The sequence below is a fragment of the Haliaeetus leucocephalus genome, unplaced genomic scaffold (assembly GCF_000737465.1).
Source record: "Haliaeetus leucocephalus isolate CR32 unplaced genomic scaffold, Haliaeetus_leucocephalus-4.0 Scaffold428, whole genome shotgun sequence".
Lineage (NCBI taxonomy): Eukaryota > Metazoa > Chordata > Aves > Accipitriformes > Accipitridae > Haliaeetus > Haliaeetus leucocephalus.
The window spans coordinates 9,177,555-9,189,890 of record NW_010972864.1 but is presented as its reverse complement, the minus strand read 5'-3'; the positions used below and the strand labels follow the sequence as shown (position 1 = coordinate 9,189,890).

Here is a 12,336-nt window from a genome sequence, read left to right as displayed (position 1 = left end):
GTCTAAATGAACTACTGCTTCATGATTTCAGTGGAGCTATTCTTGAACAAATTAAAAATTCTAGATATACAGACTCTCAAGAAAAATCAAATAAATGTTGCTTTTCCAGAGGTTTAGAAAACTTGCAATTGAAAGCTTATCTTGCAACACTTGCAATGTGATCATGACACATTAATCGGTCTTTTAATTTAAATTACCTGTCATCAAAATAAAATATTAGAGAATTAATAGCTAGTTCAAAGGAAGAGCTGGATTGGAGAGAATCCAACTGAAAAGAAGAATAGAGTCATTTGCAAACATAAGTGCTTCAGTTACAGATCTAATCACTATCAGTTCTCTTCTGTTACTGTTATTGTAACTCTAGGTACTACTGGTAAATGTTTTCCTTAGGAGGAAGGACTGACATATTACTTCCCCATCATTGTGTTTATCATTTTCTACTCCTTAAAAGCTCTCAAGTTCTTAATTTAAAACACAAAAACCCGGTAGTCTTAGTGGATTTTCCATGTAAAATAGATGAAATGAAGAAAGTACAAGCCTTATACAAAAGGAAGCTTAGTCTTGTTGGAATGTGCACATAATACATAATTTAATATATTTTAATCCTATACTGTTTTTAAGGGTTCCCATACTTTGTGACTTTGAACCTCTTCACCAGCATGTACGTGCTCTACATAACCTGGTAAAGGCAGCACAGAGTTTGGATGAAATGTCACAAACCATTACAGACCTGCTGAATGAACAAAAGGTATTTTTGTTTTTCTTTACCAAGAAAAGTGAATATTCTATTCAGAAGATTAGTTGGTCTCATAACTGTGTAGTAGTTTCCTTTCTAATCACGTACTAGTAAATACTCTGAGAACTTTGAGCTCTTCAATGAGTGAAGTGAGTTAACAGGTGCTTATATTCCACAGAAATTGTAGAATTATAATTATTCTGTTAATATTTCTGTTTTCTGCCATTTTCTAAAGCTTCTGTGTGCAGAATGAGTGCATTTTGCCATTGTCGCTTTAGTTTGTATTTAATGAAGTTGTTACTTCTCTAGATTTTTCCCTTGCTTCTTAAGTCCTTTTGGCACACGCAGTTAAGGAGAATTTAGCGCCTTGGTTGGTTGTCCCCATTAGCCTGAATATTGGTCTGTCACCTACTCCTTTATTGCAGTCCTGCTTTTTGGGGAAGGGAAGAAATATGTTGCAGTCTTTTTCTTTGAGTATAAGGAACAGATGGCAAAAAGATCTCTTCCTAGTTTCACTCTGCCTGTCAAGCAGATTCTTCCCCCTAGAAACTCTGTTTCTGCCAGTCACTTTTGATGGTTTATGTGCATTCAACCTCTAACTTTGATAATACACCAGACAGGGTCCTTTTAGCTTCTGACTGTAGCCTGTCCCAGTGAAACTCTGGGTGAATTTAGCAATGCTTAAAATTTTATGTGAAGTTGACTGCTCCAAATTTGTGTTCTTTAGCAGTTTTGCTATAGAAAAAAGGTGTCACTTTTTGTGGGACTCCATGTTATCTACAGTGTAAGTGTTTGCATGCACTTTGCTGACTAGAAGCATCTTCTATAACTGCCAAGGTTATGGGCATGTTCAATTTCGAATTACCAAATTCCTGCTTAAACCAGGTGACAGGAAGTCCTTTATCTTCTATTTGTCTGAGACTTGAACAAGAGATTTACTGGAAGTCTTTCACTTATGTAAAATATGAGACCTGGGCTGCTCTTTGTTCTGTAATATAGAAAAAGTGTATCATTTAGCTTGTTTCTTACCTCTTTTCTGTCTTTATGAAGATTGGTTTCTATATGAACGGCCATTAAGAGCAAGAGTGTTGGGGTCTGACCACTGTATTAGCCAACAGAATGGCAAGGAGTGGTGTAAATTTTGTGAAATCTGGGAGTTTTCTGAACATGCTTTTCCAACAGACCATGCTCTAAAATACAGAAGTCCACCCCCAACTTGTAGCATCCTGAAATTTATCTCATAAGAAACCAGGATAGTGACAGGTGTTCTAACGAGTTAATTTTTCACTAAGGCTTGCAGTGTCGGAAGACTGAAATAAAGGAGTAAGTTTTAATTTAAAAAATATATAATAACAGTAGAAAAATAAACACAAAAGGTGCCTTACTTGTTCAGGTCTTGATGGTTTGCCCTTTTTGGTTCAGACTTGCTTTCTGAGAAATTTTTATCAGTATCTGGCTCACAAAAAGATGTTTGCCAAATCAGGAGAATCTGTTCTTCCCACTTTTCTCTTTTGCTGTGCTTTGACCAGTTTCGATTCTTGGCTGACTCATATGTCAAATGCTTAGAGAGGTTTGGATAATTGTCTCTTTCCTTAAATTGCATTGCACGGTCAGAGCTGGGCCATTCATGATGTCATCTTGAAAATGCCCATCTCTGTGTGTAATTTCAGTGATTCATTTCAACTGTTTTTTTGGAATTGAAGCAAATAGATCTGTCAGATATTTTTCCTTCTCAGTAATAGTGCTCTTGTTATTACTTGATGAGAGATACTAGGTCTTTCTCTGTGTTGCTTTGTTCTGCAGATGATCTAGAAGTGGTTTTTAAATTACACTACTTTTTGCCCGTGGTTTTTTTTGCGTGGAATTACTGAAATAATTTGAAAATATTCTTTTCTTATCCTTAGTATTGGTGGGAATTTACAGTATATAATTAGAAGGATGAATAAACATTTAGTAATAGTCCTGAAGATGCCTACAGCTTCATGCACCTACACATTCTGTTGGTGAACTGTGAGATATCCTCCCAGCTTGGTGCAGAGTTGGCGATGACTGTGCAGGTGGGGAGTATTGCCCATACAGCAGAACGTTGCTCTTGTACTCTCCCAAGGAGACACATTTGACCCCCAGCCTCCCTTTCCATACCAGAGGCAGCAGAAGCCTAGTTAAGTTGCACTGGGATAGTTTCCCTGGCTTGTTGGTAGTGCAGCAGTTCAGCTCTGTCTAGGTCAGGTGGGAGTTCATCCTACTGCATCTGCTGCAGCAGATGGTCTTTTGATAGTTGCTTTAGGCAGGAGAGAGAAGCTGTGGCTGCAGACAAGTGAGCAAAGAGCAAGTCAGGAGATCCAATACGTTACTGAGGATGTTAGTAGCATTTCTTTTTAAGTGTCCCCATAACTCTTATTGATTTAGCCTATGAATTCATAGAACATTAATGATCATATGCTTCTCTATCTGATATTAGATTTCTTTTTTTTTAGTATCACATCAGAATAGTTAAAGAACTTTGTTGTGGATTTTTGTTTAATTTGTTACTACTTTGAAATCTGTTTTCCTTTTTAAAGCTTTCTTCTTAGTCTTTGTAATTTAATGGTATCACACCAAAGATATTGCTGTGCCTTCTCATTTCTATAATATGGACAGAGTTTAAGCAGATCAGTGACAGGGTTAAAGATGTCCAGGAGAAGGTTAAGATGCCCATAGGAGTCAGGTAAGATGACTAAGGTGTCTTCTCCACAGTTTGTAGATGATTAACATATGCAATCCTTTGGTATTAAAAGTTTCTCTTGTAAGAGAAGCTGCTTTTCAAATCAGATTATGAATCTACCATTTGTTTTAGTTGAGTTTGAAATTCAAACACTGTAATCCTTCCAAGAATTGCCCCATTCCCTCACTGTTTATCGTAGTAACACAACTGGAACAAGGCATGTAATCCAGCAACACCTGAGAACTTAAAAATTAACTCTGCTTCTCTGTCTCTTTTTTTTTGTGTTTGCTCTTGACTCCTTTTCCTTTTTCATCACAGGAATTAGTGTATGACATAGGCATACATTGCTGCCTGTAGATTTTAAATAGACTAGATGGCAGGCACCAGCTTTTCAGGGAAATAGGCAACAGTAAACAAAGTCTTTCATATAGTTTCAGCTGCTCAAAATGTGAGTTTTAACTCTTCACTAGGCAGTAATCTGGTACTCTAACTAGAGACGGAGTTCACAGCAGCCACTGCAGAGGCATCCTGGAATTTGTTACAGCCCCAGGTCATGAGGAGACCAAGCTCAGTAGAGTGTTGTTCTACACACTGATGACTATTTTTTTGTTTTCTTCATTCTGCAGGGGTGCCAAAAGTAGATAACCATCTTTCCATTGCATGTGGCTTTCTGTAAGGCCTTCTAGTATTCAAAGCCTTTGAAGTGCTTTTTTAGTATGTGCTTATTGGCATCCGTGATGCTAGCTTTTATTACTGTTAAAGTTCTGGTTTATCAATCTTAAATGTTTGTCACTTAAAGTATATGCTTGGAATCCACACATGTATCAGCATATACAGTATCCTTCAGCGTTTCTTTTTCTAAGTTTTCTTAGATAAACAGCAAGCAGAAATTAAAATCAAGGGAAATGCTTAAACTTGGACTAATAGTACCTTTAAACAAAAGGAGCATTTCCCTTTAAATTTTTTTGTCTCATGTTCTGTGTTCATTTTTGATAAAGACAATATTTTGTATATAATGAATGTAACTTTTTTACAGTGGGTTTTCATCACTGGATTTCAAAATCATTGTATGATTTACTTTCATATAGATGCAGTGGCTAATGGAAGTGAGGTGTAAATGCAGCTCTGCTAAATAGATGAGTGTCAGAGCTGGAAATAGATTCTTCCTAAATCTCATTTCAGAATTCAGTTAGTCACACTGCACCTCCCTTAAGAGAATGTTTACATGGTACAGAGAAGAGTAGCGTCCCTTTTTGGGTACCAGGCATTTGTAGAAGATTGAGAAGACAAAAATTGGCTATTTATACATCAGCAGTCTCATATATGTTACTTCTGGGTTTGGGGGGGGGGGTTGAGTTCTGTTACTGACCATTTATTGCCCAGCTCCACTAACTGTTGCCAGTCAAGTAGCTCCATTGAATGGATAGCAAAAGTTTCTTCAATAAAAACTAACGTACTAAAGAACACCAGACACATTTAAATGCATGGAGACAATGTGGATGGTTTGGAAAAGAGGCACAAGCAGCAGCATCAGGATTATCAGCTGCAGGCAGTGTTGGCTTTTTGGAGAAGAGCACTATTCTGAAAGATCTCCAGCACTTTGAGAATTAACATCTTATGGGAATCTTTTACTGCAAATATTCCAATGAGTCTTTAGGAATAGTTTCTTTTCAAGATGGTCACGTTCCTCCAATGAATAAGACTGAACAAGTCCTTCAAGGGTGAAGGATGGAAAAGCAAGGTAATGGTTAGGCTATGGGGTTGCAGACAATGCATCTGAGATTTGTTCAGAACAACAGTCCTTTCAAAAAACTTGTCTCTTCCAGTTTGTGTTCCTGATGATCCTGCTCATACCTCTTCATCCTACATGTCACGGATAGTCTCCTTATGTATTTTAACTGGATGTATTCCACTGTAATTTTCTTAGGAAAAATTGCTTCCCTACCCATCTTACTGCAAAATTGTTCAGGAATGCATCCTTGGTGAATACTGAGGCTGTACATTGATTTTTGGCTTCCACTGGGATGTGTTCTGCACTTGCTGAAGCTTAAGGCTTATATTTTTGTTCTAAGAATCTGCAGATGATATTATTGTTGGCATTAGGGCTTCTATATTTCCTGTTGTATTTAACAGTTAATAGTATAAGATACTACAGACTGACCATTTGTTCCTGGTTCTAATAGATTTAAAGATAGTAAAGGAAGAGGACTTTAATACACATTTCACTTATTCTGTCAAACAAAGTTTACAAGCAGTAAATTTATTTTATTTTATATTTATTTTAGTTTGTATTTATGTTACATCTATTAAATAGCAAAGATAAGAAAATCTGTAACTGCAGTGTAATCTTCTAGATACATCATACTGTAAGTTAAATTGAGTTTTAGTCACATACAAAAAGCTTGAAAATCACAGAACACAGGCTGTTTGCACAGTTTCTAAGGCCTTGCTGAGGTTGATTATTTTTTTTTAAAGCATGTCAAAATGGTGCTTTACTGAATTTCAGGTGAATAGAAATAAGTGCATGTAACGTGGCCTGCAGTTACAACTATTATAGCTATGATAAATCAAACTTCAGCTGAATTCACTTAAAGTATATATTCCATGGCAGTATAGAGAAGTATGATGTCTTTGAAATAGCAAAGATTTGGTTTTCAAATACTGTGCATGAATTCACACTTTTCAGGAAAGTATGCACTGGAACTTGATCTTGCTTTATAATTCATATAGTAATGAACAAAAACTGATGATAATGAGATTTAAACATGTTATCACAATTAACTGGAAAGTTGATTTGAAGGTAAGTTTTTAGCTTTTTAAGAATCAGAAGCACTGGAATTGATCAGAGTTTACTTGGGAACAGTTTTGTGAAGGTGGAGAAGCTTCACTTAATCTTTGTATTGGCTTACCAGCTGCTGTTACTCATGGATGATTATGGGTGGTTATTCTAACCATTAGCTTTTCAGCTGAATATTGAAGGATCTGGTGCTACAGAATCAGGCTTGGTGGTATCCAAGGTCTTGAGGCAAAATGACAAAAATTGGGAGCAATGGTAGGGGGGTGGGGATAGGGCAGGAAGTCCACTCAGGCTGTGGTATCTTGCATTCTGAAAAGTCAGAATGTTGCTTTTAATTACAATGTGCCCTTCATTATACTGCACTACTACATTCTCACAAGCAGAACAATTCTCATGCATGTTTTTGATACGTTAGTAAGCAACAGTTTTGTTGTAATAAGGCTTTTTGTAAACCTTAGTTTTAGTGTCTTAATAGTGACTGGACTACACTGATTTTTAATAGCAGTATTAGCAATATAAAATAAAGATATTTTAGTGACAAAATTATTAGGAAAACCGAAATCAATAGGCTGGTAGAAAACAAAGCTTATTTCCGACTGGTTACTTCAGGTTTTCGTATCATCCAAACTTACATTTCAGCCCTTTCAAATACAATTATATGCGTTCTATGTAAGACTTCTGGATAGGTGAACATTTAATATTTATGTTTTTACAAATGGTGCTTTTTTGAAACTTAATGGAAAATCTCTCTGAATTTCTGCAAGTTTTACTTAAAATTTAGCTGTGTGTATTTTTGAGTGTTACGGATAATAAGGCTGACTTTTTAAGTTCTTGTTCTGCCCGGTGATTTTTATTCAATTTAAAATAGTAATAGTTTTGCCTATCACTTCGTTAAGTGTTTGTTTCTTATTTTGTAACTTGTAGGCCTCCAATAGTCAAGCATCGCCACAATCTGCTACCACACCAAGGATGGAAAGTACAACAGGAACTGCAATTGCTACCTCTTCAAGAACTCCTCCATCACTCAGCCTTCAGGGTCCCCTGTGTCCTTCTGTGTGTCCCCCAGCTCCATTAGAAGAATTGTCTCCGGACAGCATTGATGCTCATACATTTGATTTTGAAACTATTGCCCATCCGAACTTGGAGCAAGCTCTTAAGCAAGGATCATTAGACTTGGATTCATTAGCAGAAAGTCCAGAATCTGACTTCATGTCAGCAGTAAATGAATTTGTAATAGAAGAAAATCCAGTATCTCCTAATGTAATAAGTGATCCACAAAGTCCAGAAATGATGGTGGAATCTCTTTATTCTTCAGTTATCAATGCAATAGACAGTAGGCGTATGCAAGATACAAATTCTTGTGTAAAGGACGTTTCAGTAGAAAACGCATCTCTCAATGTTTGCATGGAGAAGTGTAGGGTTATTGCCCAAGACTCTAAGGTACATTTAAGAGGTATAAAAGAAGATCTTTGCCACTTTAGAACACTTGTACAAAGAGAACAGTGTGACTTCTCTAATTCTTTAAAATGCACTTCGTTAGAAATAGTAAATACTATTGAGAAGGTAAAACTTTCACTTGAAAAAACACTAAAAGATAAACATCAAAAAGAATTACAGTCTTTGAAAAGTGAATATGAAACTAAAATTAATAAATTATTGGAGGATGGTGAAGAAAATAAAAAGAAGATTAAAAAGTTAAAAGGTGACTTATTAGGCCTTGAGGAAGTTCTTCAGAATAAGAATGATGAATTTGCAATGGTAAAAAATGAGAAAGAAGCCGTAGTTTGCCTTCAGAATGAAAAAGACCAGAAATTACTTGAATTGGAATGCCAAATGGAGACACAAAATTGTGAAATTAAGGAACTGAGGCAGTCTCGTGAGATAGTACTTGAAGACTTGAAAAAACTTCATGTTGAAAACAATGAAAAACTACAACTCCTGAGGGCAGAACTCGAGAGTTTAGAGCAAAGCCATTTAAAAGAACTGGAAAACAAACTGCAAGCCAGGCATTTACAGGAATTTGAGAAGGTGCTAGCTGAGCACAAGGACTGTTTAGATAAATTAAAAAAAGAGAACCAGCATAGACTTGAACAAATGCAGGAATCCCATGCAGTAGTTGTGCAAGAGAAACAACAACAAGTAGAAGAGTTACAACTCAAGGTTTCAGATCTTTCTGATTTAAGGTGCAAATTAGAAGTTGAACTTGCCCTGAAAGAGGCAGAAACTGATGAAATGAAGCTGCTTTTGGAAGAAAGCAGAAACCAGCAACAAGAGACCTTAAAATCTCAGATTGATAAAGAAACTGAAAGCTTAAAAAAAGAGATAGATAAATTAAACAGTAAAATACAAATTAACAGTGATGAATATCAAGTGGGCTTATCAGAACTAAGGACTCTGATGACAATTGAGAAAGATCAGTGCATTTCTGAGCTAATAGACAGATATGAAGAAGAATCAAATTTGCTTAGAACTGAACTAAATAAAGTAACACTTCTTCATCAAAAAACTTCTGAGGCAGAAAAAAGACTTTCAGAGCAAATAACGGAACTACAAAGTAAGTTAGAGTTGGAAGTGAATGCCCTAGAAAAGGAAAAAACAGAAAAACTGTCTCTCTTTGAGCAGCAGGAAAAATATGAAGCTATTATCCATAAGCTTAAAGAAGAGAAAGAACTGTTAGTATCTAACCAAGAACAAGACAGGCAGTTGCTCATTCAGAAGCTCAATTGTGAAAAAGAGGATGCAGTACAAACTGCTTGTAAAGATATTGAATTACAGAGGGAAGCTGCTGAAAAAGGGCTTTTGGAAAAAATACAACAACTTGAGATGCAAGTAAATCGGAGGTACTGTAAGACTTAAGTTACTGTGTTTTCAACGTATTTTAAAGTAATTACTATGGTATATTTATTCATGATGCACTATGCATTAAGTACAATTTCTGTATATTTATAATGGTGTTTATCTGAGTTGGTTTCTATATTCAAGTTTCAAGCTACTTCCATTTTATAGGTAGTGATATTCCTGTATCTGTAGTTAATCTCAAAGATTGTAAAATGTCTTACACAATATTATTTCCAGACAGCAATGAAGGTTTTATATTTCAGTCTTGTAATGTTACATTGCAGAAGTGTTTACACAATAGCATGTTGCTTGAAGATCCAATTTTGACGGTCTCAGCCTCTCTCTCCTTTTCCATCCTTTAGTCTGGTATTAGCGCTGTGTGAGCATGCAATGGCTAGCTTTTAGGGTGATAACTTTCTTTTATTGGCAGCTATACATGCTTGCTGGTGCTAATGGTGGCATGAAAGTGTGTGGGAATATATATATGACCGACTGAAAACTGTCCCATGCCTACCTGGACTTGCATTGACTTTAGCTGCCATGGTTATGTATTTCTTTCAGGGTCTTCAGTTTAAGCTTTATAATGAAACACACATGGGCAACATTATTTTAAAGAACATCCTAACATCATTGTTTTTCATTATTAATTTCTGCAGTGTTTTTGCATTTTAAAAAGAAAAATATATTTTCCCTTGCCAGAAATGCCTAGAATTACTCTTTCTGATTTCTCATATCTTAGAATTTTAGAATCGTTTAGGTTGGAAAAGACCTTTAAGATCATTGCGTCCAACCATCAACCATGCCCACTAAACCATGTTCTGGAGTACCTTGTCTACGTGCTTTTTTTAATACCTACAGGGATGGTGACTCCACCACTTCCCTGGGCAGCCTGTTCCAATACCTGACAACCCTTTCAGTAAAGAAACTTTTCCTGATATCCAGTCTAAGCCTCTGCTGGCACAACTTGAGGACGTTTCCTCTTGTCCTGTCACTTGTGACTTGGCAGAAGAGACCGACACCCACCTCACTACAACCTCCTTTCAGGTAGTTGCAGAGAGCAATATGGTCTCCCCTCAGTCTCCTTTTCTCCAGACTAAACAGCCCCAGCTCCCTCAGCAGCTCCTCATAAGACTTGCTCTCTAGACCCCTCATCAACTTGGTTGCCCTTCTCTGGACATGCTCCAGCACCTCAATGTCTTTCCTGCAGTGAGGGGCCCAAAACTGAACACGGTACTCGAGGTGCAGCCTCACCAGTGCCAAGTACAGGGGGGACGATCACTTCCCTGCTCCTGCTGGCCACACTATTTCTGATGCATGCCAGAATACCATTGGCCTTCTTGGCCACCTGGGCACACTGCTGGCTCATATTCAGCCGGCTGTCAACCAGCACCCCCAGGTCCTTTTCTGCTGGGCAGCTTTCCAGCCACTCTTCCCCAAGCCTGTAGCACTGCACGGGGTTGCTGTGACCCAAGTGCAGGACCTGGCACTTGGCCTTGTTGAACCTCGTACAATTGGCCTCGGCCCATCGATCCAGCCTGTCCAGATCCCTCTGTAGAGCCTTCCTACCCTCAAGCAGATCAACACTCCTGCCCAACTTGTCGTCTACAAACTTACTGAGGGTGCACTTGATTCCCTCGTGCAGATCATTGATAAAGTTATTAAACAGAACTAGACCCAATACTGAGCCCTGGGGAACACCACTTGTGACCGGCTGCCAAATGGATTTAACTCCATTCACCGCAACCCTCTGGGCTCATCCAGCCAGCCAGTTTTTCACCCAGTGAAGAGTACACTTGTCCAAGCCATGAGACGCCAGCTTCTCAAGGAGTATGCCTGTCAACAGAGTAGATGATGGTGTTATGGAACAGAAATAGTAGAATTTTTCTGTGTGACTACTGCTTAGAAACAATATTCTATTTTGAAATGCTGAATTTGTCATTTATGTTCTTGTAGTGTGAAGGAACACAGTAGCTAGATCTTGCTTGTACAATACCTAAATGGAGCGTTTTTTTCGAGGTATTATGATATAACAAGTATGTGAAATGGGAAAAGACCAATAAAATGGACAGAATGGGCATAAAAGCCAGACGAGTACTGCAGAATATAAATGCTAACTTAAGTCTGTATTCAACTTTCAATATCAATGTAATGTTAAAAAAAAAAAAAAAACTAAAAAAAAAAAGGAAGGAGAGGGGAAGTTATCCAGAGTGTCCAACACGTGTGTACAATTCACTTACATAGTGCAAGGGAAATCTGAATACCTGCTTCACTTGAATTACCCACTTTGGTCCCATTACCTCAGGATTTTGATACGAACATATCCATCATTAAATGATGTTGTATCAGTGTTTGTGTTTTGTATGTCAGTGTACGAAAAAAGACATCAAGATAATAATACGTTTTTTGAGTTAAGATTGGGATATAATGAAATAAAGAACTGCCCTTAATTGAACAAAATATTCTCTTAATGAAATATGGTGAAATGAGGAGGAAAAAAGATAAATTCTTATGTTCTTTTCCTTTCATATGTATTAATGCACTGTAGAAGTTTTAAAAACTTGACTCAACAGGAAAAGGATGTAGCTGTGTCATCAGACTTTAGAAAATCCACCATCTACACTTACATTTGAACAACTTTTGAGCACAGATGTGTGTTTTCTTATACAAACTGGATAAAACAGATATAGTAATGTATTTCAAAGAAGTATTATCTGTTTCAGTCTAAAGAAGTGTTAGTAGTTTGTTATGAGTTCTGTCAAGTAATTTAATTTTCAGTGTGACATGAAAATATATATTGCTTCCTAAGGCTCCTCTTTATGCCTTTAATCTGCTGTTAGTTTTTTTTCTCTAGGAATAAAGACATGATGTGTTGTGACTCCAGAGGGCGCATATGTTAAGTGAATCTGTCTTAATATTTCAAAGTCACTGTCTAGCTGTTTGGTTTTTGAGTTCCTAAAACCCCAAGCTATGTCAATAATTTGAGTCGACTTGTTATCCTCACTCAGTCATTGTTTAGCAGTTAACTTGTAATGGGAGACACCAACTTTATTTGGCATGTGCCTATATGCTTGTCAGATAAACGTCCTTTTCTGCAAGAGCAATGTTACATTAGCCATCCAGAAGGCATGGACAGGGAGATGAGTTGTTAAATTTGACCCAAGTGTTGCACTGGTATCAGGAGTTTAGTTTTTGAACTTGCATGAAAACTAAAAAAAAAAAAAAAAAAAAAAAAAAAAAAAAAAAAAAAAAAAAAAAAATTTT

The 12,336-nt window shown here is 36.9% G+C and overlaps 1 protein-coding gene across 5 annotated transcripts in view; it reads left to right on the top strand.

The window, feature by feature from the left end:
- RB1CC1 (RB1-inducible coiled-coil 1) overlaps positions 1-12,336 on the top strand; it is an 82,759-nt gene that overhangs the window by 50,281 nt on the left and 20,142 nt on the right. For all 5 annotated transcript variants that reach the window (XM_010574400.1, XM_010574399.1, XM_010574398.1 and 2 more), the window contains 2 exons: positions 622-748; positions 7,162-9,077. In XM_010574400.1, coding sequence (XP_010572702.1) covers positions 622-748; positions 7,162-9,077 — 2,043 coding nt within the window. The remainder of the gene's footprint in view (positions 1-621; positions 749-7,161; positions 9,078-12,336) is intronic.